This window comes from Astyanax mexicanus, chromosome 18 (genome assembly GCF_023375975.1).
Source record: "Astyanax mexicanus isolate ESR-SI-001 chromosome 18, AstMex3_surface, whole genome shotgun sequence".
In the NCBI taxonomy this organism is placed as follows: domain Eukaryota; kingdom Metazoa; phylum Chordata; class Actinopteri; order Characiformes; family Acestrorhamphidae; genus Astyanax; species Astyanax mexicanus.
The window spans coordinates 39,273,844-39,299,844 of record NC_064425.1 but is presented as its reverse complement, the minus strand read 5'-3'; the positions used below and the strand labels follow the sequence as shown (position 1 = coordinate 39,299,844).

The following is a 26,001-nucleotide window of genomic DNA, read 5'->3' as shown; positions in this document are numbered from 1 at the left end:
TCTTTTGCCCTGTTTTTCTATGCTAGAAATGCGCACTCTCTCCGTTTTTAGACTCTTTTGCCCTGTTTTTCTGTGCTAGAAATGCGCACTCTCTCCGTTTTTTTTCTGACTCTTTTGCCCTGTTTTTCTATGCTAGAAATGCGCACTCTCTCCGTTTTTAGACTCTTTTGCCCTGTTTTTCTATGCTAGAAATGCGCACTCTCTCCGTTTTTAGACTCTTTTGCCCTGTTTTTCTATGCTAGAAATGCGCACTCTCTCCGTTTTTAGACTCTTTTGCCCTGTTTTTCTGTGCTAGAAATGCACACTCTCTCCGTTTTTAGACTCTTTTGCCCTGTTTTTCTATGCTAGAAATGCGCACTCTCTCCGTTTTTAGACTCTTTTGCCCTGTTTTTCTATGCTAGAAATGCGCACTCTCTCCGTTTTTAGACTCTTTTGCCCTGTTTTTCTATGCTAGAAATGCGCACTCTCTCCGTTTTTAGACTCTTTTGCCCTGTTTTTCTATGCTAGAAATGCACACTCTCTCCGTTTTTAGACTCTTTTGCCCTGTTTTTCTGTGCTAGAAATGCGCACTCTCTCCGTTTTTAGACTCTTTTGCTCCGTTTTTCTGTGCTAGAAATGATGTAGAAAATAGTTTTCTGTATCCAAACTTTTTTGACTGGTAGTGTACTGCAGGAAAATACTGTATATTAGTTATAAGTGCCCTTGTGGAGGAAGGACACTTTGCGGTGTTTCTCTGACCTGCCGGCATTGATGGCTGTAGGGTCAGATCCGGAACAGATGTCGTCCACAATGAAAGCGTTTTCATCACAGGTGGTGTTGAGGGTGGTGTAGTTGGGCTTGCACACGGTCAGGAAGTACGGAGCGTGGTACCCTGTGGACAGCTGGATGATGTCTGTAATGAGGGCCGTGATGCACAGGCCAAAAATGTGCACGCCTACACACACACACACACACACACACACACACACACACACACAGCAGAAAACAGATTTGTAGTCAACTGAAGAATACAATAATATTATAACATACAATGTCCAGCCAGAATATTCATAACACCTCCACTGACCATATAGTTCTATAATAATTATAGACTATAGTTCTGTATCTGTTTCTCTTTAGCACTGATTAGCATGGTGGTGGTGGTGTATGAGGTGTTAGTGTGTGTTGAGCTGGTGGTACAGTGAGTGGATCAGATACAGCAGCAGTGCTGCTGGAGTTTTTAAACACCTCAGTTTCACTGCTACACTGAGAACAGACCACCAACCAGACATATCCAACCTAATGTTTCCTGACTAGAGGAAGACCAACACGAACTGTACAGCAGCACTGCATCTGTTACACTGTATCTGATCCACTCACTGTACCACCAGCACAACACACACTAACACCTCATACACCACCTTCACCATGCTAATCAGTGCTAATCACTGCAGTGCTGAGAATAAACCACCCAACACCCAAATAATAATAATAATAATAATAGTTGCTCTGTGGTGGTCCTGACTCAAATATATACATCTGAAATTAACAGCATCCACTGGCTCATACTGTTGCCAGATTGGGTGGTTTCATGCCAAATGTTGAAATGAGTCTAAAATTGACTGGAGGAAACACTGTGATTTGGTGGGTAAACAAAACTACCAATTATGTTTTTTTTGTAATTAGTGATATTTAAGATGATTAAGTTATTTTATTGGGAACACTTTACTTGGATGGTCCATTTTATGGCTTTGTTGATGCTCAACTGACATTTAACCAACACTGAATTGAATGTCCATTAAATTTAACTTAACCCTATGTTGAATGTAAATGATTCAAAATAGAAACTAACCCTACACCTAACCCTAACCTTAACCCTTAATCAACCATAAAATCGAACCCTACACCTAACCCAAACCTTAAAATCTAACCCTACACCTAACCCTAACCTTAACCCTTAATCAACCATAAAATCCAACCCTACACCTAACCCTAACCTTAACCCTTAATCAACCATAAAATCCAACCCTACACCTAACCCTAACCTTAACCCTTAATCAACCATAAAATCAAACCCTACACCTAACCCTAACCTTAACCCTTAATCAACCATAAAATCGAAAGCTACCCCTAACCATAACCTTAACCCTTAATCAACCATAAAATCTAACCCTACACCTAACCCTAACCTTAACCCTTAATCAACCATAAAATCCAACCCTACACCTAACCTTAACCCTTAATCAACCATAAAATCCAACCCTACACCTAACCCTAACCTTAACCCTTAATCAACCATAAAATCAAACCCTACACCTAACCCTAACCTTAACCCTTAATCAACCATAAAATCGAAAGCTACCCCTAACCCTAACCTTAACCCTTAATCAACCCTAACATCTAACCCCACACCTAACCCTAACCTTAACCCTTAATCAACCATAAAATCCAACCCTACACCTAACCCTAACCTTAACCCTTAATCAACCATAAAATCCAACCCTATACCTAACCCTAACCTTAACCCTTAATCAACCATAAAATCAAACCCTACACCTAACCCTAACCTTAACCCTTAATCAACCATAAAATCGAAAGCTACCCCTAACCCTAACCTTAACCCTTAATCAACCCTAACATCTAACCCCACACCTAACCCTAACCTTAACCCTTAATCAACCATAAAATCCAACCCTACACCTAACCCTAACCTTAACCCTTAATCAACCATAAAATCCAACCCTATACCTAACCCTAACCTTAACCCTTAATCAACCATAAAATCAAACCCTACACCTAACCCTAACCTTAACCCTTAATCAACCATAAAATCGAAAGCTACCCCTAACCCTAACCTTAACCCTTAATCAACCCTAACATCTAACCCCACACCTAACCCTAACCTTAACCCTTAATCAACCCTAACATCTAACCCCACACCTAACCCTAACCTTAACCCTTAATCAACCATAACATCTAACCCCACACCTAACCCTAACCTTAACCCTTAATCAACCATAAAATCTAACCCTACACCTAACCCTAACCTTAACCCTTAATCAACCATAAAATCTAACCCTACACCTAACCCTAACCCTAACCCTTAATCAACCATAAAATCGAACCCTACACCTAACCCTAACTTTAACCCTTAATCAACCATAAAATCTAACCCTACACCTAACCCTAACCTTAACCCTTAATCAACCATAAAATCAAACCCTGCACCTAACCTTAACCTTAACCTTAACCTAAACTTAAAATCTAACCCTAAACCCAATCCTAAAATATTAAGATAAGCGTTTGGATTAGAGTTGAATGTAGGGTTATATTCAATAGAGAATCATTTACTTTCACCTTTTAGGTCATTTGCATTTAATAGACATGTAGTTGAATGTTAGTTGAACGTCAGTTGAGCATCAAAGAGGCCATCAAATGGACCATCCAAGTAAAGTGTTACCATATCATTTTATTTAGGATCGTGTTGGTATAAACCCTGTAATATTGTTGATATGATGAACATCAGCTGTTTTGGTGGTTTTCTATGCATTAATGCAGATTTTCAACACGTTTTACCCAGTGACTTGGTTTTATCCGAATCCCACTGTAACAATCTGGCAACCCTGATGGCTTGCTGTCCGCTCCGTTTGTTTGGCTGTCTGTTAATTAGTATCGAGACTCATAATGCATTTTTGGGACACTGTAGAGCTCTCAGAGCTGTGGGAAAAATCCTTGGTAGGAAAAATAAATGATAGTCTTTATACACCTCAGAAAAAAGGGGGTAAAGGACCACTTCAAAATTACCAGTTTCTTACAATTTATAGCTATATGTTTGAGTAAAATAAGCAGTGTTGTATTCTATAAGCTACTCACAACATTTCTTCAAAAATTCCAAATTAAAAATACCCTAAAATTGAAAACCTTTGAAATGTAATGAAAAGGAAAATGGATGGTCACCAGCCATCAAACCAAGCTGAACTGCTTGAATTGTTGAGCCAGGGGTATAAGGCATAAGGTCACCCAAAAGCAGTGTGTAAGACTGGTGGAGAGCATGCCAAGACACATGAAAAAAAAAATTAAAATCTGAACTTTCTGAAGTCTTTGTGAGGTCTGGAAACACTGCATATTTTTCGTAATTTTTTTCTTCTGAAAAATAAATGATTTAAATGACAATATTTTTTATTTGGAATTTGGGACAAACGTTGTCAGTAGTTTACTCAATTGCTTACGCAATTTACTCAATCATATACCAATAAATATTAAAATCAGAGAAACTGATCTAAATGTCCTATTTGATCATATATATATATATATATAGGTGCATAAATATATATAGGTGCATAAATGCTGTTCCTTAGAAATGATTATTGTCATAAAACCATGTGCCCATCTTGGTATCGGTAATCAATAACCTTCTTCCTTCTTCATTTAAAGCATAATGGGGTTGTCTGCATAATAAAAAAGGGCATGAAAAATGAATGCCTACCCACAAACCTTACAGCCCGACGAATATAGGAGTTAAAATTGCAGCCGGCAGCGTTTATGTTGGCTTCGGTTTTAATGGCGAGGTTTCTTCTGGCCAGGCAGCAGTAGAGGATCCCCTCCCCAATCATAATCTGTGGGGAGACATTTTTCGTGATTAAACCAGGTGTAACACTGCAGTACTGCCCACACACACACAAACACACTCTCCAAAGCATAACACAGCTAATGGCCACCTGGGTCAATGCTAACGGAATCAGCCACGCTTCCATTACTGCAGCCACAATAACACACACTTTCAATCAATTCCACATGTGGCAGCGTGGGTAATGAAGGCGCAGTGTCCTCCAAAACGACACATTGCTATACAGTACATCAATGCTGCGCAATGTATTTGCCAATATTGGTAATTACATAATCAATAACAGTCTATTACTGGGTAAAAGTCGCGTCTGTATGTTACACATATAATTTCAGATGCTTATGTGGTTAGAACAACATATTATAACTTCTTCTCTCACTTCTTTCTAGTTTAGACTTTGAACTTTAGAGCATTTTCTTCTTCTCACCATTCCAAAGTTGTTCCAAACGTATTCAATGATGATGAGATCTGGACTTAATTGTGGTGATCAGTCGATGATAGGGTGTAACAGTCCGTAATTAAAAAAAAAGAAGGAAATTCAAAAGCTTATGAACACCTATAAGATGAACTGGAGTGATAAGGATCTTCAAAACTCTTTGGGATGAGCTGAAGTGATTAAGCCCTACTGGGAACTTTGGGATGAGTTGGGATAATGAAAAATCTTTGGGCACTTTTGGGATACTTTGGAGTAATGAGGCTCAATTGGGGAGCTTTGGGATGAGTTCGAGTGATGAGGCTCCATTGGGTATCTTTGGGATGGGTTGCAGTGCTGAGGCTCCACTGGGAACCTTTGGAATGAGTTTGAGTGATGAGGCTTTATTAGGGATTTTTGGGAAGAACTGAAGTGCAGTTCATTTGGAATGTTTAGGAAAAGTTGGATTGTTCAAATTCCACTGGGCAACATTGGGATGAATTAAGATAGTAGGACATTCTTGGTCACTTTTGGGATACATTGGAGTAATGAACCTCCATTGGGGACCTTTGAAATAAGTTGGAGTGACAAAGCGCCATTGGGGACGTTTGGAAAGAGTTGGAATAGAAAAATTCCACTAGGCAACTTTGGAATAAGTTGGAGTGATGATGCTCCATGGGGGACCTTTGGGATGAGTTGTATCAGTAAAATTCCAACTTTGGAATAAGTTTAAGTGGTGAAGTTCCACTGGGCACCTTTTGGGATAAGTTGTGATGAGAATTCTTTGGGCACCTTTGGGATACATTGGAGTAATAAGGCTCCATTGGGGAGCTTTGGTATGTGTTGGAGTGATGAAGTTCCTTTGGGAACTTTTGGGATGAGCTGCAAAGACGAAACCCTGTTGAATTCCTTTTGGATGAGTTGGACTAATAAAGCTACATTCTATATTGGAGTGATGAAGCTCCATTGGAGATATTTGGGATGCGTTGCAGTGATGAAACTGTATTAAAGATCTTAAGGAGGAGTTGCATTGATGAAGCTCCATTGGTGATCTTAAGGATGAGTTGGAGTGATAAAGCCCCTTTGGGGACCATTGCGTTGAGTTGAAGTGATATGGCTCCATTGAGGACCTTTGGGATGAGTTGGGGTAAAAACGTTCTACTGGCCAACTTTGGGATAAGTTGTAGTGTTAACGTTTTACTGGGCCTTGACTTTGGAATGAATTGCAGTGATGATGCTCCATTGGGTACCTTTGGGATGAGTTGGAGTAGAGTTTTATTGGGGACGTATGGGAAGAGTTGTATTGATAAAATTTGAATGTGTAACTTTGAAATAAGTTCAGTTGGAAAGTTCTACTGGGCACCTTTACGATACAATAGAGTGATTAAACTCCAATGGGAACCTTTGGGATGAGTTGGAGTGATGAGGCTCTATTGGGGACTTTTTTGAGTACCAGTGGGTGGTATAAATGGTGTCCAGCAATGAACAGCCAAGCTATCAAGAGTCATTGCAAAAATGTACACATGGTACACAATACTAGTTTACTAATTCTCTAACACGTCCAACCCACTGACTGATTCATGCAGGATTTACAGATTTACAGGACATGCTAGCATCATCCATGACACAATCAGATACACACCCACCCACCAACCCAGTGACTAACCAAGCTGTGCCTTATGAAAAGCCTATATGCCTCAGTAATTCTCTGAATGAAGAGTTGCTTTTGTCTCCATTGACTGATCCTGGGTACTGTTGTTCATTGGGGAGCCAAGCACTGAAGAGAGGACTGAAGAGTGAATCATTACAGATAGATAGATGCAGTTGGAGAAGATGCAGTTTTAAATTTAATAATACACTGACCTACTCTCTGTAAATGAAAGGATTTTACTCTGTTTTTTTTCACTATGGTACACAGCCTATTACCCAACCCACTTATTAGGGCTCGATACATGTGAAGTCAGACTCTGCCTCTTTTTGAAATGCTGCTGATGCAGTATTACTGAGTAGCATCACAGGCTCGGAGGAAAGCGCAACAACTCGGTTCTGATACAATAGCTCACAGATGCAGCCTTGTGCTGATCGACATCACCCTCTGGAGTGATGTGGGGAAAGAGCATCATCTACCCACTCAGAGAGAGCATGGCCAGTTGTGCTCTTTCAGGGCTCCGGTAGCTGATAGCAAGCTGCACACAGGAAATTTGGCAGTGTTAAATCAACACTATTAGTGTTAAATTAACACTGCAAGTGTAAAGTTTAACACTAATAAGTGTTGATTTAACACTAACAGTGTTGATTTAACACTGCCAAATTTCCTGTGCATGAACAGGATTGAACCAGTGATCTTCTGTTATGAATTCTGTTATGACACCAGTGCTGACACTGCACAGCCAATGGGAAAGGAGGTCTTTCAAACAAGGAAAAGGAAGTTATACTCTCTAGAATTACCGGTAACGCTTTCTTTTACAGTACCCTAAGTTCTAGGTATTAACCAGGTAATAGTGAGGTACAAACTCGGAAGTACTAAGTAATTATTTTTGGTAACAAGATGGTAAGTACCAGGAAAGTCTTGCCTAATTACACTGAAATGTCTAGGTATTAACCAGGTAATAGTGAGGTACAAACTCGGAAGTACTAAGTAATTATTTTGGGTAACAAGATGGTAAGTACCAGAAAAGTCTTGCCTAATTACACTGAAATGGAACTAGGTAATAAACAGGTACATGGGTGGTACAAAGTCCAAAGTACTAGGTAATTATGTTGGTTAACAAGATGGTAAGAACCAGACAGTTCAATTTAATTACACTGAAATATCTCACAGGTTCTAGGTAATAACCAGGTAAGTGTGAGGTACTAACCCCAGTAACATGATGATAAGTACCAATATAGTCTCCTTACCCTGATATACCTCACAGGTTCTAGCTAATAACCAGGTAAGTGTGAGGTACTAACCCCAGTAACATGATGATAAGTACCAATACAGTCTCCTTACCCTGAAATATCTCGCAGGTTCTAGGTAATAACCAGGTAAGTGTGAGGTACTAACCCCAGTAACATGATGATAAGTACCAATACTGTTCATTTTAATCAGTCTCTATTTATTTGACTGAGAAATCCCTAAAAATGAATTTAAGGTTTATAGAGTGGAATTCTTCACTAGGAAGACAGCACAGGAATGGAATACTTGGCCATATGTTTAAAGACATTAGAGCATGTTACAAGGTTTAAGGGTGAAAAAGTATACCATAAGAATAAAGTGTTGAATATGTGTATTTACCCCCTTTTTAAACATAATTTGTAGAATAAGGTCTTACATGTTAAATATATATATATATATATATATATATATATATATTTAACTTATATATATAAATTAAAACTGCTTAAAAATCAGGGTTATTAAAACTACCAAATATTGATTTCTGAAATCTTAAAACATTATTATAGTTGTTTCTAAATTAATATTAACTGCTTTTGTTTGCATTATTTGAGATCTGAAAGCACTAAAGCATCTTTTTCATTATTTTGACCATTTCTCATTTTCTGCTCTAAATTACAATATTTTTATTTAGTATTTGGGAGAAATGTTGTCAGTAGTTTATAGAATAAAATAACAGTATTCATTTTACTCAAACATGTACCTATACATAGTAAGATCAGAGAAATAGAAAATTTGAAGTGGCTTGGAAGGGTCAAGGGGGCGAAGGCAAGCTCCTGCCCGCAAGCTGCTTACCCCAATAAAAGCTGTCCTCAGCTTTCATTGTATATACACTGCTCGAAAAAATAAAGGGAACACTCAAATAACACATCCTAGATCTGAATGAATGAAATATTCTCATTAAATACTTTGTTCTGTACAAAGTTGAATGTGCTGACAACAAAATCACACAAAAATCATCAATGGAAATAAAATTTATTAACCAATGGAGGCCTGGATTTGGAGCCACACACAAAATTAAAGTGAAAAAAACACACTACAGGCTGATCCAACTTTAATGTAATGTTCTTAAAACAAGTCAAAATGAGGCTCAGTATTGTGTGTGGCCTCCACGTGCCTGTATGACCTCCCTACAACGCCTGGGCATGCTCCTGATGAGGTGGCGGATGGTCTCCTGAGGGATCTCCTCCCAGACCTGGACTAAAGCATCCGCCAACTCCTGGACAGTCTGTGGTGCAACGTGACGTTGGTGGATGGAGCGAGACATGATGTCCCAGATGTGCTCAATCGGATTCAGGTCTGGGGAACGGGCGGGCCAGTCCATAGCTTCAATGCCTTCATCTTGCAGGAACTGCTGACACACTCCAGCCACATGAGGTCTAGCATTGTCCTGCATTAGGAGGAACCCAGGGCCAACCGCACCAGCATATGGTCTCACAAGGGGTCTGAGGATCTCATCTCGGTACCTAATGGCAGTCAGGCTACCTCTGGTGAGCACATGGAGGGCTGTGCGGCCCTCCAAAAAATGCCACCACACCATTACTGACCCACTGCCAAACCGGTCATGCTGAAGGATGTTGCAGGCAGCAGACCGCTCTCCACGGCGTCTCCAGACTCTGTCACGTCTGTCATGTGCTCAGTGTGAACCTGCTTTCATCTGTGAAGAGCACAAGGCGCCAGTGGCGAATTTGCCAATCCTGGTGTTCTCTGGCAAATGCCAAGCGTCCTGCACGGTGTTGGGCTGTGAGCACAACCCCCATCTGTGGACGTCGGGCCCTCATACCATCCTCATGGAGTCGGTTTCTAACCGTTTGTGCAGACACATGCACATTTGTGGCCTGCTGGAGGTCATTTTGCAGGGCTCTGGCAGTGCTCCTCCTGTTCCTTCTTGCACAAAGGCGGAGGTAGCGGTCCTGCTGCTGGGTTGTTGCCCTCCTACGGCCTCCTCCAAGTCTCCTGGTGTACTGGCCTGTCTCCTGGTAGCGCCTCCAGCCTCTGGACACTACGCTGACAGACACAGCAAACCTTCTTGCCACAGCTCGCATTGATGTGCCATCCTGGATGAGCTGCACTACCTGAGCCACTTGTGTGGGTTGTAGAGTCCTTCTCATGCTACCACGAGTGTGAAAGAACCACCAACATTCAAAACTGACCAAAACATCAGCCAGACAGCATAGGTTCTGAGAAGTGGTCTGTGGTCCCCACCTGCAGAACCACTCCTTTATTGAGTGTGTCTTGCTAATTGCCAATAATTTCCACCTGTTGTCTATTCCATTTGCACAACAGCAGGTGAAATTGATTGTCAATCAGTGTTGCTTCCTAAGTGGACAGTTTAATTTCACAGAAGTTTGATTTACTTGGAGTTATATTGTGTTATTTGAGTGTTCCCTTTATTTTTTTGAGCAGTGTATATAAGTTCAGTAATGCATGCTTGGTTGTGTCAAAAAAGAGATAAATAATAAACAGTAAACAGTTCTGTTTTGTTTTGAAGTTGTATGTTGTTCTTTTTGAAGTGCTTATTTGTTGAACTACATGGTAAGAACTGAGTAAAACCAGAGAAATAAGCTCTGCTCTCTTTTACAGTCCTTTTACTCCTTTATTAAGCAGAAAGTTCTGTTAGTTACACAGTGTTTTATATGGTACTTACAGAAAGTTGTGTCACATTTAAGTAGTTATTATATATATATTAATATATATATATATATATATATATATATATATATATATATATATATATATATATATATATATATATATATATATATATAATAACTACTTAAATGTGACACAACTTTCTGTAAGTACCATGTAATATACATTCTTTTGGGTTTCTGAATGGGTTTTTGTATGTGAAACGTGAAACATCCAGTCCTGTAGGGGGAGCAGTGCCAGGGGGCGGGCGCTAGGCTGTGGCTTAGGTGAGCAACAGGAGATGGGTCTCAGATTCAGCTGAGAACTCACACTGGGAACACCGTGTCTTCTCTGTATCCAGGTGGGGAAATATGTGGAACTGTGCAAGTATAAATGTTTCCAAAGCACTATAAGAGGGATATTTGAGTGTATATGTTCGTTAAAAGGTTTTGCTGTGTAATATGAGCCGCTATGGTCTTGTGTGTTGGTGGACGCTCAGCATCGGGGAGCATTCACTCCCGCGGCCCGCTAGCCACGCGCCTGGCCGGCGCTCTTGCCTCTGCCACTAGCATTAACCACTGCCCCCGCTAACCGCGCTCCTTACCGGCTCCCCGCTGTTATTCCTCTCGCTCTTTCGGTCGCTAACTTCGCTCTATAACCGTGTTTAAGCCTGTAATTATCTCTCGTGTGTTCGCGCTCTAGTTTTAGCTATTTTCGCTCGGTAATTGTGCCCGTGTGTCGCTGTTTCTCAAAGTAGCTCGGGCTAATTTCGCGCCTTCATTCCTATTGTTTCTCTATACATTTACGCTAGCATTAGCAGTCGCTGTTAGTTAAATACATGTTTATTAAAAGTCAAGTCAATTTTATTCTCTTTTTAAGAGCCAGTTTGGCCTTGTTAAAGTAAATATAGAGCCTCTGCCAACCACAATAATGAGTTATTACAGCTAGATAAGCTACAGTTTAAGGTTTCTCTAAGTAATCATGTTTTTATACACTTTGTTCAAGTTTTATACTTTGGTCAATTCTATACACTCTATGCAGATACAAATATTAGAAACTCTGCTTAAAATGAGATTTAAAAGCACTAAGATGTAGTTAGTGTGCTCAGTAAAAGTTAAAGGTGTTTTCGGTAATGTAGTGTGTTAATATGAAAGAAGTTTGAGTATTGGTTTATGTATGCATATGTAAATGTATTAATATAGAGTAGTATTTTTATATTCATATATATATATATATATATTTTTTTTTTGTGTGTGTGTAGAAACAGTATTAAGAGGGTTTGCTGATTAAAAAGTAAAGGTAATATGTACTGTGATATACAGAGTTTTGTTAACTGAAAAAAAGTAAAAAAAAAAAAAAGGATTCTCTGTGAATGTATGTAAAATGCAGATGAGATGCAATGTGTATGTGAAACTGCAAAAGAAAGAGAAAAGAGACCAAAGTAAAAGTGGTTTAGTTTGTGTTTGTTGTTAAATAAAGAGATTAAGCTGAGAACTCACTGGAAACACCGTCTCACTGTGTCTTCTCTGTATCCTGTATTCAGCTGATCTATGCCCTGCTCACCCGGGGTCGCAAACTGTTATAGCCTAACCCACGCCTGGGGAGTGTAACAGTTAGTGTTTTTACATGGTACTTACAGTAGGATGTTCTACAGAGGGTTATTTGTTGAACTACATGGTAAGAACTGAGTAAAACCAGAGAAATAAGCTCTGCTTTCTTTTACAGTCCTTTTACTCCTTTATTAAGCAGAAAGTTCTGTTAGTTACACAGTGTTTTACATGGTACTTACAGTAGGATGTTCTACAGAGGGTTATTTGTTGAACTACATGGTAAGAACTGAGTAAAACCAGAGAAATAAGCTCTGCTTTCTTTTACAGTCATTTTACTCATTTATTAAGCAGAAAGTTCTGTTAGTTACACAGTGTTTTATATGGTACTTACAGAAGGATGTTCTACAGAGGGTTATTTGTTGAACTACACGGTAAGAACTGAGTAAAACCAGAGAAATAAGCTCTGCTTTCTTTTACAGTCCATTTACTCCTTTATTAAGCAGAAAGTGCTGTTAGTTACACAGTGTTTTATATGGTACTTACAGAAGGATGTTCTACAGAGGGTTATTTGTTGAACTAAATGGTAAGAACTCAGTAAAGAGAAATAAGCTATTTCTTCTCTGTTATCAGGTATTGACCTTTTATTTTTAAATCAAATAAATAGAGACTGATTAAAATGAACAGTATTGGTACTTATCATCATGTTACTGGGGTTAGTACCTCACACTTACCTGGTTATTACCTAGAACCTGCGAGATATTTCAGGGTAAGGAGACTGTATTGGTACTTATCATCATGTTACTGGGGTTAGTACCTCACACTTACCTGGTTATTAGCTAGAACCTGTGAGGTATATCAGGGTAAGGAGACTATATTGGTACTTATCATCATGTTACTGGGGTTAGTACCTCACACTTACCTGGTTATTACCTAGAACCTGTGAGACATTTCAGTGTAATTAAATTGAACTGTCTGGTTCTTACCATCTTGTTAACCAACATAATTACCTAGTACTTTAGAGTTTGTACCACCCATGTACCTGTTTATTACCTAGTTCCATTTCAGTGTAATTAGGCAAGACTTTTCTGGTACTTACCATCTCGTTACCCAAAATAATTACTTAGTACTTCCGAGTTTGTACCTCACTATTACCTGGTTAATACCTAGATATTTCAGTGTAATTAGGCAAGACTTTCCTGGTACTTACCATCTCGTTACCCAAAATAATTACTTAGTACTTCAGAGTTTGTACCTCACTATTACCTGGTTAATACCTAGAACTTAGGGTACTGTAAAAGAAAGCGTTACCGAATTACCAGCAATCAATGACTATGGCATTTACTAGTGATACACTATTTGTTCATATATAAAGTGGCCAGTCGAAGCACAATGTATTGTAGATGTTTCTAATAAAGTGGCCAGTGAGTGGAAGCTGTGTAAAGGGGGTTTAAGACAGTAGAAGGTCTGTGGTGTAAAGTAACTGAGAACTGAGATGGATCTCAGAGGGGCTGGATGATACATCCACAACATGACACATGACCTATCCATCACCAGCTCATACTCACACTGCATTCTGGGTAAACGACAGTCAAAACTGAGCTTACAGTGACAAGGATAACATGCAGGGAGAGAGAGAGAGAGAGAGAGAGAGAGAGAGAGAGAGAGAGAGAATGAGTAAGAGTGATAAGGGAGTGAGTAAAAGAGAAAGTATAAGTGAGAGTGAGTGAGTGAGTGAGTGAATAAGTGAACGAGAGAGAGAAGGTGAGTGAGGGTAAGTAAGAGTGAGAGTGAGTGAAAGTGAGAGTGTGAGAAAGTGAGTGAGAGAGATGAGGAGTGAAAGGGGTAGAAAATGAAAACATTAAGCAAAACAGGGAAAAGAAAAAGGGGAGAGAGCAAGAATGTGGAAGAAAGAAAAGGAAGAAGAGAGAGGCTGGAGAACTTTTACAAGAAAATAAAATACAAGCAAAAGAGAAAGAGAGATGAATAAGTGTGAGAGAGAAAGAAAATATGGGATAAGAGAAAGAAAAAATAAGGGAGGGAGTATATGAGAGAAATGCAGTGCAGTGCAAAAGAGAAGAAGAGAAAAGTAAGAGTGAGAGCAAAATAAAAAAAGAGTAAGTGTACGAGAAAGAGAGAGAGAGAGAGAGAGAGAGAGAGAGAGAGAGAGACAGTTTAGGGGAAGAAAGAAAGAGCAAGAGTTGCGAAGAAGATAATAGATAACAGAAAATGAGTGAGCAAGACTCAACCCACCATAACCTGTTCCAACCCCAACCCACCCCAACCACTACTACATCCACAGCAAAGAAAACCCAATCCAAACCCAATTAAACCTAACCCAACTCAAACCAACCAAACCCAATACAACCTGACCCCAACCGAACCCAAGCCAAGCTAATCTACAAAACCCAATCAAATATAAACCCAGCCAACACAACTTAATCTAAACCTATCCCAATCAAACCAACCAAACCTAACACAACCCAACCCAACCAAACCTAACACCGCCCAAGCTAACCCAATCTACAAAACCCAACCAAACCCAACTTACTCTAAACCAAACCAAAACCAACCCAACCAAACAATCCCAACACAACCCAACCTAACCCTAAACAAATCCAACTTGACCTGAACCTAACCCAATCAAACCAACAAAAATCAACACAACTCTACCAAACTAACCACACCAAACCCAACACAACTCAACCAAACTTAACCCCAACCGAACCCAAGCTAACCTAACCTACAAAACTCACCCAACCAAACTTATCCTAAACTCTAACCCAACCAAACTCAACACAACACAACCCAACCAACCGTACCCAAGCCAACCTAATCTACAAAACCCAACCAAAGCTTAATCCAGCCAACACAATTAAATCTAAACCTATGCCAAATAAACCAACCAAACCCAACACAATTTAACCCAACTAAACCTCCAATCCTGATTTAACCTAAACCTAACCAAACACAACATAACCCAATCAACCCAACCCCACCCGAACCCAAGCTAACCTTACCTACAAAAACCCACAAAACCCAACTTAACCTAAACTCTAACCCAACCAAACTTAATACAACACAACTCAACTAATCTAACCCCACTGAACCCAAGCCAACCTAATCTACAAAACCCAACCAAAGCTAAACCCAGCCAACACAACTTAATCTAAACCTATCCCAAATAAACCAACCAAACCCAACACAACTTAACCCAACCCACCCAAACCTAACCCCAACAGAACCCAAACCAAACTAGTGTACAAAACCCAACCAAACCTATCCCCATTCAATCCTGACTTAACCTAAACCTAACAAAACCCAACACAGTACAACCCAACCAAACCCAACCCCACCCGAACCCAAGCTAACCTTATCTACAAAACCCAACCTAAGCCCTACTTAACGCAAACCCAACCTAACCCAACCCATCCTAACATAACCCAACCCAACCTAAGCAAACCCAACCAAAGGGAAAAACGCCCCAAGTTTACAAACTCCTCAACTGATTCAGACCAGAGCAAACCAACTGAAGAATCCAACTGTGAAAACATCCCAAGAAAGAGCGAGAAAAGTGAAAGAGAGAGAGAATGTGATAGAGAGAAAAAAAGAAAAAGAGAGAGTAAGAAAGAAAGAGAGAGAAAGAGTGAGCGAGAGTCACCTGATGCAGTGAGTTAAGCAAGAAGAGTCACTTTCTGCTGAGGTTGGACAATATGCTAATCTGACAGCACAATCTGCATATTACTAAACAGCCGAACCCCCAGCCTCACACACACACACACACACACACATTTCAGGACAGTCAACATCCATTTACATACCGTACCCCAGAACCTCCAGAGCTTTCATTACTGTCTCCGCTCTGTCCCAATTCATCTCCCATTAAAATACGACACAGACGCTCACTCTACACTCTACACACCTTTATCACCAACAACAAGCTCTGCAATACAGTTACTTTATTCACTAATACCACTCACAACTTTACTACTGTACACAACACAATCCTTATGTTCACCATGACCTTTATCATCACCAACAAGCTCTACAATACAGAGTTACTATATTCACTAATACCACTTACAACTTTACTACTGTACACAACACAAGCCTTATGTTCACCATGACCTTTATCACCAACAAGCTCTACAATACAGAGTTACTATATTCACTAATACCACTTACAGCTTTACTACTGTACACAACACAATCCTTATGTTCACCATGACCTTTATCACCAACAACAAGCTCTACAATACAGAGTTACTATATTCACTAATACCACTCACAACTTTACTACTGTACACAACACAATCCTTATGTTCACCATGACCTTTATCATCACCAACAAGCTCTACAATACAGAGTTACTATATTCACTAATACCACTCACAACTTTACTGTACACAACACAAACCTTATGTTCACCATGACCTTTATCACCAACAAGCTCTACAATACAGAGTTACTATATTCACTAATACCACTTACAACTTTACTTATGTAACATATTACCACTTCTCTTCTGGGATAAAAGACCATCACACATTGGAAACCCAGTGTATTGTGGTCAGATTGAGAATCAGTATTCCAGTATTCTATTGTTTTAGAAGAAATGCACCTCATCTGCTTCTTTTATGGTATAGGGGTGTGTCAGTACACTTCTGTGATGAAGCATTAATACAGAAAACTATACTGAGATCTTAGACCAAGCCTTTTATTTACATAGACATCCATGCATTTTTTTTAACAAGACAATGCACAACCACATGCTGCACACAAAAGCCATGGCTGTGGAAGAAGAAGGTATGGGTACAGGACTTGACTACAGTCCTGACCTGTTCCTAGTAGAGAATGTATGTAGAATTTTACGATGGAAAATGTAACAGCAATGAGCCTGAATAACACCTCTTTTACATGAGATTTTTTTAAATGGACTTGGGGTGTAGTGAACATGACAACAAGTTGGGAACATAGGCTAAAAGCGATGTGTTTCAGAAAGCTGGGGGCGAATGGAGGTGGGCTATTCAATAAAAGTTTAAAAAGTATTAAAAGTATCTGCAGTTTGTTGCTATGATGAGTTTTTTAATCTCTCAACTACAGCAGCATTACTCATTCTTTCTGCTGTTCTTAATCATGGCACTTATCCCAGAAGCACTGATGAGTCCCTCCTTATAAACCCGTATCAGAAGATAAAGAGATGTGACAGGGGACACTGTCCTGCGGCCGGACACTCAGAGATGGATCACTAGCGGTTCGTCCAGCCTGAAAATACCCCAGTTGATGCACGAGTCCACTCAGGGATTAATCACGGTTATAAGTGCAACCACAGTCAGGACACGAGGGGACAGATATATATGATATATACTTTGTCTTATGACAAAGTTTAATTCTAGCCAATCCCAGCTCTGAAAAGTTGCGGTATTACACAGGGAGGTTAGGGTGTTCTTAGGTGGTTGCTGTGGTATTAGACAGGAATAGTAGGGTATTGTTAGGTGGTTGCTGTGGTATTAGACAGGAATAGTAGGGTATTGTTAGGTGGTTGCTGTGGTGCTATATGCCGACATTTATATGCTTTAATAGATTGTATTACAGTAATTTGAAGGAGACTAGGGGATTGCTAAGGTGGTTGGTATGGTATTACACATGGCTTGCTAGGGTGCTTGCTGTGGTGCTGTATGTTAAGATGTATACACTTTACTAAACCGTATTACAGCATTTCAGAGGTGACTTGTGGCTTGCTTGGGTGGTTGCTGTGGTATTAGACAGCATTGTTAGGATGCTGTTTCCAGACTATTACTAAGGAACTGCTAGTTGGTTCCTACAGCATTTCTGACAGCAGGTGGTTGCTAAGTGGTGACAGTAGTATTGTAAGTAATCACGTTTTGCTCCTTCTGAAAAAAATTGAACATAGAAAACTCAGAGTGTCGATTATTTAGGATCAGTAATCGTTTATCTAATATGTGAATAACTAAGATCTGCACTAACCGTAGCTGCTGGTCCAGCAAAGGCGAGGCTGAAGAGCATGAGGAACGGGATGACCTCCTTGTTGGGCTCTATGTAGGGCATGCTCAGGGTCCGGTCGTTGCAGCTGTAGCCTGAGTGCACAGGCTTGAAGATGTCCGTCAGCTCCAGGAAGTAAAGGCTGACCACAGAGGAGGCCAGGATCGGGAGCTGCAGGAGATAAAAAGGAGTTAATATAGTTAAATATTACAGAAAAACAAATGAACTAAAAATTGAAAAAAGTCATTTAAGTAATGTTAAAGTAGTAAAGTATATTGTAAAGAGTATATTGTACAACAAAAAAATTACATTTTGTTTAAAAAAAAGTTTAAAGGTTCATTTGTTAATAGCTTACAGCTAAAATAGAGATTAAATAAACTGAACTTTGAAAAAATATATATATATTGATATATATATATATATATATATATATATATATATATATATATATATATATATATATATATATATATATATATATATATATATATATATATATATATATATATATCAATTTCCCAAGCCTTAGTCTGTAGTAAAACAGAACTGCAACAGGTGGTGTTACTGCTCTCTCTCTCTACTATAGCATTTATACACACTTACACACAGCTCCTTCACACTTTCATCATCATAATAACTAGAAAAAGACACAGAAACACAGAAAACTCTATAAAACTCTATTACCTACTCTATTAAATATTACAAGTAGAAATATGTTCTTTAGAGAAATTACAGATGAAGCCAGAGAGCGATGAGTACTGTTTCCTACATCATCAAAAGACTCTGGCTGACCCACATGGCAACAGCACCTTCAGCTCAGTTTAACACTGGACTCAGTTTCAAGTCTCAGTTTTAGCAGTGAAGAGAAGAATAAGATGTCTAACAGATGAAGTACAGTGATAAAAAAAAATCTCACATTTGTTTTTTCCATAAGTACACAACAACTCTTAAAAGGTGGGCGCCGAGTGGTCCAGCGATCTAAAGCAAAGCGCTGACACTATAAGCAGGAGGTCGCAGGTTCGAACCCCCACTCGTGCAGCTTTGCCATCAAGCTGAGAGGGTGCTCAGAGGGAGCAAAATTGGCCCTGCTCCCTTCGCGTGGCTACAGTAGATGGCGCTCTCTCCCCACATCACTCCTAGGGTGATGTCGGCAGCACAGGGCGTCTGTGAGCTGATGTATCGGAACCGAGTTGCTGCGCTTTTCACCAAGTGTGCTGTGATGCTACTCAGCAATGCTGCATCAGCAGCAGCTTGAAAAAAAGCGGTGGCTGACTTCACATGTATCAGAGGAAGCATGTCCTAGTCTTCACCCTCCTGGTGTGTTGGGGCATCACTAGTGATAGGGGGAGTCCTAATGACTGGGTGATTAATGGAAAAAAATATGCCCCATGTCACCCAGTCTGAAGGGTGTTTGGAAAAACTGTTAAAATTTCTGGATCTTGAAAAGCTGTGGGAGAACGAAGATGTACAATTCATGAAAGGTAAGTACTTTTATTATGTTTTACTAAAACAAAAGTCAATTTTACACCGGAGTTCTCCTTTAATAAGAAAAATAAGAAGAGTAAAAAATAGAATTCAACAAGCTATAAATAATATGATTATGAAGGATAAAAGACATCTGATTTCTGATTAGATGCTGAGAAAAACTCCAGGGTTAAACAAACTCTTACTGTGGTTCATTTAAAAAAAAAACACACACACATCGATACTCAGTGCTGCAGGACGTACACTGAGGCAACCAAAGCTCTGGCAGATCATTTCTTTTATATGCCTCAGCTGCCTCTTTACAATCTACTGACACAAAGTCCCGCCTCCCCTTAGTTACTGTTGCTATGATGACCATCAAAATCAGCTCAGACCAAAAATAAACTGGCGTTACAGGATGCTCCCTGCAGACACGCATCCTTCAGAACTGTCAAAGCAGAAATGTAGGCCAGTTTAAAGCAGACCAAACAAAACCTCCCCAAAATCATCATTATTGTCATTATTAATTAATCAAATCAGAGAAATCTACAATATAGTTACTATATTCACTATTAGTACTTACAACTTTACTCTACACAACACAAGCCTTGGTAACACTTTCTTTGAATTTCATCTCTATAAGACTCTATAAACATACTCATAACACATTATAATGCATTCATAAGGCATTATAAACATGGCTATACATATTTATAAAAATGTATAATTCATTATAGCCAACTTATAAACACACCATAAATAATCTTATAAATATATTTTAACCACTTATAAATTATTCTTATAGTCTTATAGTCAATTATAATGTATTATAACAGGTCTTTGTGCGCTCTAAGTAAAGTGCCAGACTTTTGTTGTAGGACTAGATTATTAAGGATAGATATATACTATTTTAACATATATATATATATATATATATATATATATATATATATATATATATATATATATATATATATATATATATATATATTATAAGCACAACTTATAATGTTTTATGATCACAGGTCATAATGCTTAACAAACATGGCTAAAATGGGTTATGCATTTTTATAAACATTTATAGCCATGTGTATAATGCCTTATGAATGCATTACAATATGTTATGAATATGGTTATAGCGTCTAATAAAGATGACATTCATAGAAAGTGTTACCCAAGCCTTATGTTCACCATGACCTTTATCACCACCATCAAGCTCTACAATACAGAGTTACTATATTCACTAATACCACTCACAACTTTACTACTGTACACAACACAAGCCTTATGATCACCATGACCTTTATCACCAACAAGCTCTACAATACAGAGTTACTATATTCACTAATACCACTCACAACTTTACTGTACACAACACAAGCCTTATGTTCACCATGACCTTTAAAATAGATGTACATTAATACATTTTTAAAGATATCTTACACTGATTTTGGGGTTATACTCTCTTTACTAAGCATCACAGTTGTGAAAAGCTAAGAAGTGACTTGACTGGCCTGGATGCCCTGAAGCTGCTGTCACTTCTGCTGCAGTGTTTGGTTCAGCAGGAGGTCAGATTGGTGCTGCAGAAGGCCGTGGTCACAGTGAGGTGAATATGCATATGGCTTTTTCACAGGCTCAGTGGTGGGTCTTCTGCTTTTTTGGGTCTCTGTCACGGAGTTAACCTGGTATTGCCTGAAGCTGGGTAGAAGATCCAAGTGAAGAGCTACACAACACTGTCCTGATACCCTCAGGCCACACGAGGCACTGAGGAACTGTCCTACAGTAATGACTATTTAGAGATACAGAACAAAATCTGACTTATAAAGAAAGAAAATCAGTAAGTGATGGGACGCCTGCTTACTCAATGTTTCTTCTGAAATCAGGTTAACTGCTAATGCTAATGCTGCTGCACCAAGCTTAAAGAATTAGTACAGAAACAGTTTTGTTTACTTAGCGTAACTTAGCTTTTCTTACTAGTTTTACTTCAGTTACCTCCGAGAAGGAAAACATGGCGACACCCCTGTTACTTACTAGTGTGGCATAATGCGCCTTATATAATCTGATGCACCTTATATGGGAAAATAGACCAGATAATAGACATTCATTGATAGCGAGCCTTATAATATGGTGCACCTTATAGTGCCAGAGCAGCATTAGCATTAGCTGCTAACCGCTAGCTCTTTCGCAATTTGAGGTGAGTTAACCTGCTGCTAATCCCGGATAGCACTGCTGGAGCAGCATTAGCATTAGCCATTAACTGCGCTAGCTCTTTCGCCATTCAGAGGCGAGCACATTGGACTGTAGCCTGCACGATTACTGTGTTAAAACAAGCTATGTGGGATGAACTGCTAGCTAATAACACCCTAGCTTACCGGAACCATGGTTAGCGAGGTTAACCGCTAATGCTAATGCTGCTGCACCCAGCTTTAGTGGAGTCTGGAAATCTAATCTTACTGTAAATAAACGGAAGCACTTTACTTACCCAAATAAACAGTTTTCAGGAGAGAAATCTGTGTAGTTTAAATTTAAAATATTTTTTTTTAAAAGTATTACAGTTTTGTTTACTTAGCTTAACTTAGCTTTACTTACTAGCTTTACTTTAGTTACCTCCGAGAAGAAAAACATAGACATTTATTGATAGTGAGCCTTGTAATATGGTGGACCTTATAGTGCTAGAGCAGCATTAGCTGCTAACCGCTAGCTCTTTTACCATTTAGAGATTAGTTTTATCAGCCTGTAACCTGCTGTTAACCCCGGCTAGCACTGCTGGAGCAGCATTAGCATTAGCCATTAACAGCGCTAGTTCTTTCACCATTCAGAGGCGAGCATATTAGACTGTAGTCTGCGCGATTACTGTGTTAAAACAACCTATGTGGGACGAACCGCTAGCTAATAACACCCTAGTTTGCCGGAAATTAAGTGTTCTTTAGTGTAGCGCTGGTTGGTAGCATTTACTAGCGCTAACCATGGTTAGCGAGGTAACCGCTAATGCTAATGCTGCTGCACTCAGCTTTAGTGGAATCTGGAAATCTAAGCTTACTGTATAAAATGTAAGCACTATACTAGGGGTGTGACGAGATCTCATGGCACGAGATCTCACGAGATTAAAACGTGACGATATTTCTCGTCAAGCTTTAACCTGTCTCGCGGGAAATAAATAGGTTAGTGTGGACTTTTTAAGCGGGATCTGGCAACACAGCAGGAGTGCAACTACATACTGTTTGTGGTGTATGCAAACATAGAATCAGCGCCCCTGGAAGGGGGGAGGGGGTGGAGGAGATACGCTCTGTCATTACAAGCCCACCGCGCTCCGCAAAACCAGCAAGCTGATTGGCTGTTTCTCCTGAGAGAAAATGTATTTGGGGCTTTCATTTGGCGAACCCTTTAGTGCAGCGCCCCTATGTGTCGCATAGGCTGCATTTTGCCTTTTTCCAGTGGAAACAATAAACGGTATTTTAGGAGGTTTAGGAGAAAAAAAAACACAAACCATAGTCTTAATATGACTGGTTGTGGTTTGCATTTATTGTTTGCACTATATAAGACCTAGAAAAGTTTTATTTTTATTTTTACTTATTATTATTTCTATTTCTTATAAAATCAATGTGTGAGAGAAACCAGTCTGTTAAGTTTGCGTTATATGATTTTTTTTAGGAATTTTATTTTTAAATCTCGTCTCGTCTGGTTCTCGTGAACACAGTATCGTGTCTCGTCTCGTCTCGTCTCGTGATATTAGTGTCTCGTCACACCCCTACACTATACTCATTCACGTACTCAAGCTGTTTTTAGGAGAGAAATCTGTGAAATTTAAAAATTTAAAAATTGGTTTGTTTACTTAGCTTAGCTTAGCTTTTCTTTACTAGCTTTACTTAAGTTACCTCTGAGAAGGAAAACATGGTATCACCCCTGTTCCTTACTAGTTGTTGCTTATAACCCAGTGCGCCTTATGTAGGAAAATAGACTAGATAATAGAGATTCGTTGATAGTGAGCTTTATAATATGGTGTGCCTAATAGTGCAAATAAAAAAAAAATGCAGTTATATCAAGTTTATAAACTGTATATCATCATTATTGGCAGATAATTGTCCATCTCCAAAACTAAGGCTTAAAAAAACAACAGGAGCTCCAGCTGCAGTATGAATCAGTTTGAGTTCACAGTGGCTTACATCTGATTGAACATTCGACTGAACGCTAACTTCAATTGAGTGTGAGGAGGACACGTCATCATCTCCTCTGCAGGGAGGTGAACACCTCCTCCGAGACTCAGCCAAACTGATCCGTCTCTTCCAGCACCATTCTGACTGATGTCAGAACTTCAAGATGCGTTTTTTTTTTTGTTCATTCTGGATCATTTTTACTTTCATCACAAAGCAGAAAGACTATTTTTTTTCTTTCCACAGATGTTTGCAGCTGTCGTTTTGTCATTTGGTGAAGACACTTTTATCTGAGCACATAAAAGAAGTGCTTTACCGTCTACTTAAGAAAAAATAAGACTTTTACTAAGCTGGAGCAAATGGGTCAGAGTCTAGAGAAAGCCCTGAGCTCAAACACAGGACTCAGTACAGCTCTGATACATTAATATTTATACACTGATCAAGCATAGAATTATGATCTCATCCTTGTCTCTACACCCATCCATCTCTAATTATTTCCCCACAGGAAAGACCACCACAGAGCAGCTATTATTATTATTATTATTTGGGTGGTGGGTGGTTTTTATTTTCAGCACTGCAGTGATTAGCACTGATTAGCATGGTGGTGGTGGTGTATGAGGTGTTAGTGTGTGTTGTGCTGGTGGTAGAGTGAGTGGATCAGATACAGCAGCAGTGCTGCTGGAGTTTTTAACCACTGTGTTCACTCACAGTGTCAAGTAATAAGGTAAAAATACTTGATATATTACCCTACTTAAGTAAAAATGTTGGTTATCTATACTGTACTTTACTGGAGTCATTCGTTTTCAGACGACTTTTTGCTTCTACTACATTCATTTACAAAATAGTGAGAAGTATAAGCATGTATCATTCCTGCACATATATCATACCTTAGTAACCACCATGGACAGCATAGCAACACCTTGACAGACAACCACTTAGCAACAACTTGCAACACCTTAGCAACCACCTGGCTTTTGAGCCGATAAATAAATGTGACGCCATTGGCACTAGTTGCGTAAATCACCCAGCATTAAACTGTGGAGGAGTGAAACTGCTCCATCCAATCCAGCTCAAATGGGATGAGTTGGGATGGTGACCATCCAACATCCTGACCTCACCAATATGCTTGTTGTTGAATGCAATCCAAACTGACAGTTGGTTTTATTTTTTTTTTAACTCTGTATAATAATTTCCTGACGAATGGACCAATAGAAATGCTCCAAACTGACTTGTGCTGTAAAGATGCTGTATTAGAGATGCAAGGTTTTTGAAGGTTTTTGCTCTTCTGTCATTTGTCATTTGTTGCCATCTAAAGGAATGCTAAAAAACTTGTGCATATCAATAAATCAGTGCATCTGTGCATTGCTGGAGTCCTCAGAAAAGATGTGATCTAAAAGACAACATATTATGCTTTAAGATCTCTATGTCCTTTTCTGTATTAATGCTGCATCACAAAGTGTACAAAGTGACACACCACTATACTAGAACCTGGCTTTAGGACTTGGTTATGATAACAACCAATTGGCAACACCACAGATACAATAGCAACAGTTTAGTAACCGGTTATCAATACTTAAGCAACAATCACAGACACTATAGCAACACCTTAGCAACCACCTGGCTTTTTTAGCAAATTTTTTGGCAATCCATGAACCAAAACACTGCACTGACATCGATCTTTGGCAGTGGATCAACACCAGCAGATGACATGTCTCTCCAAACCATCACTGATCATCAGTTTTACAATTTTACATTTCATTTGTAAATCAAAGGAGCAGAGTCTGGGGGAAGAGTGGAGAGACACACAGTCCAAACTGCTCGAGGTCTAGTGTGAAGTTTCCACCAATCAGTGATGGTTTGGAGAGACATGTCATCTGCTGGTGTTGATCCACTGTGTTTTATTATCAAGTCTAAAGTCAGTGCAGTTTTGTTTTCCCACAAAATCTTACAGCACTTCATGCTTCCCTCTACTGACAACTTTTATAGAGATGTGGATTTCATTTTCCAGCAGGACTTGGCACACTGCCCACACTGACAAAAGTACCAATTGGTTTTACATAATATTCTAATTTTCTGAGACACTGATTTGATTTTTGGGTTTTCATTGGCTGTAAGCCATAATCATCAATAATAAAAGAAATAAACTCTTAAAATAGATCACTCTGTGTTTAATACATCTGTGGAAGAAGAAGGTATAGGTACTGGACTGTCCTGCCTTCAGTCCTGACCTGTCCTCAATTTGTGGAATGTGC

General features: G+C 39.2%; 1 protein-coding gene across 2 annotated transcripts in view; it reads right to left on the bottom strand.

Moving 5' to 3' along the window:
- Nucleotides 1-26,001, bottom strand: part of plppr4a (phospholipid phosphatase related 4a) — a 68,134-nt gene that overhangs the window by 24,793 nt on the left and 17,340 nt on the right. For both annotated transcript variants that reach the window (XM_022674646.2, XM_049467149.1), the window contains exons 2-4: nucleotides 18,120-18,305; nucleotides 4,466-4,595; nucleotides 739-934 (exon numbers count right to left, since the gene is read on the bottom strand). In XM_022674646.2, the coding sequence (XP_022530367.2) occupies nucleotides 739-934; nucleotides 4,466-4,595; nucleotides 18,120-18,305 (512 nt within the window). The remainder of the gene's footprint in view (nucleotides 1-738; nucleotides 935-4,465; nucleotides 4,596-18,119; nucleotides 18,306-26,001) is intronic.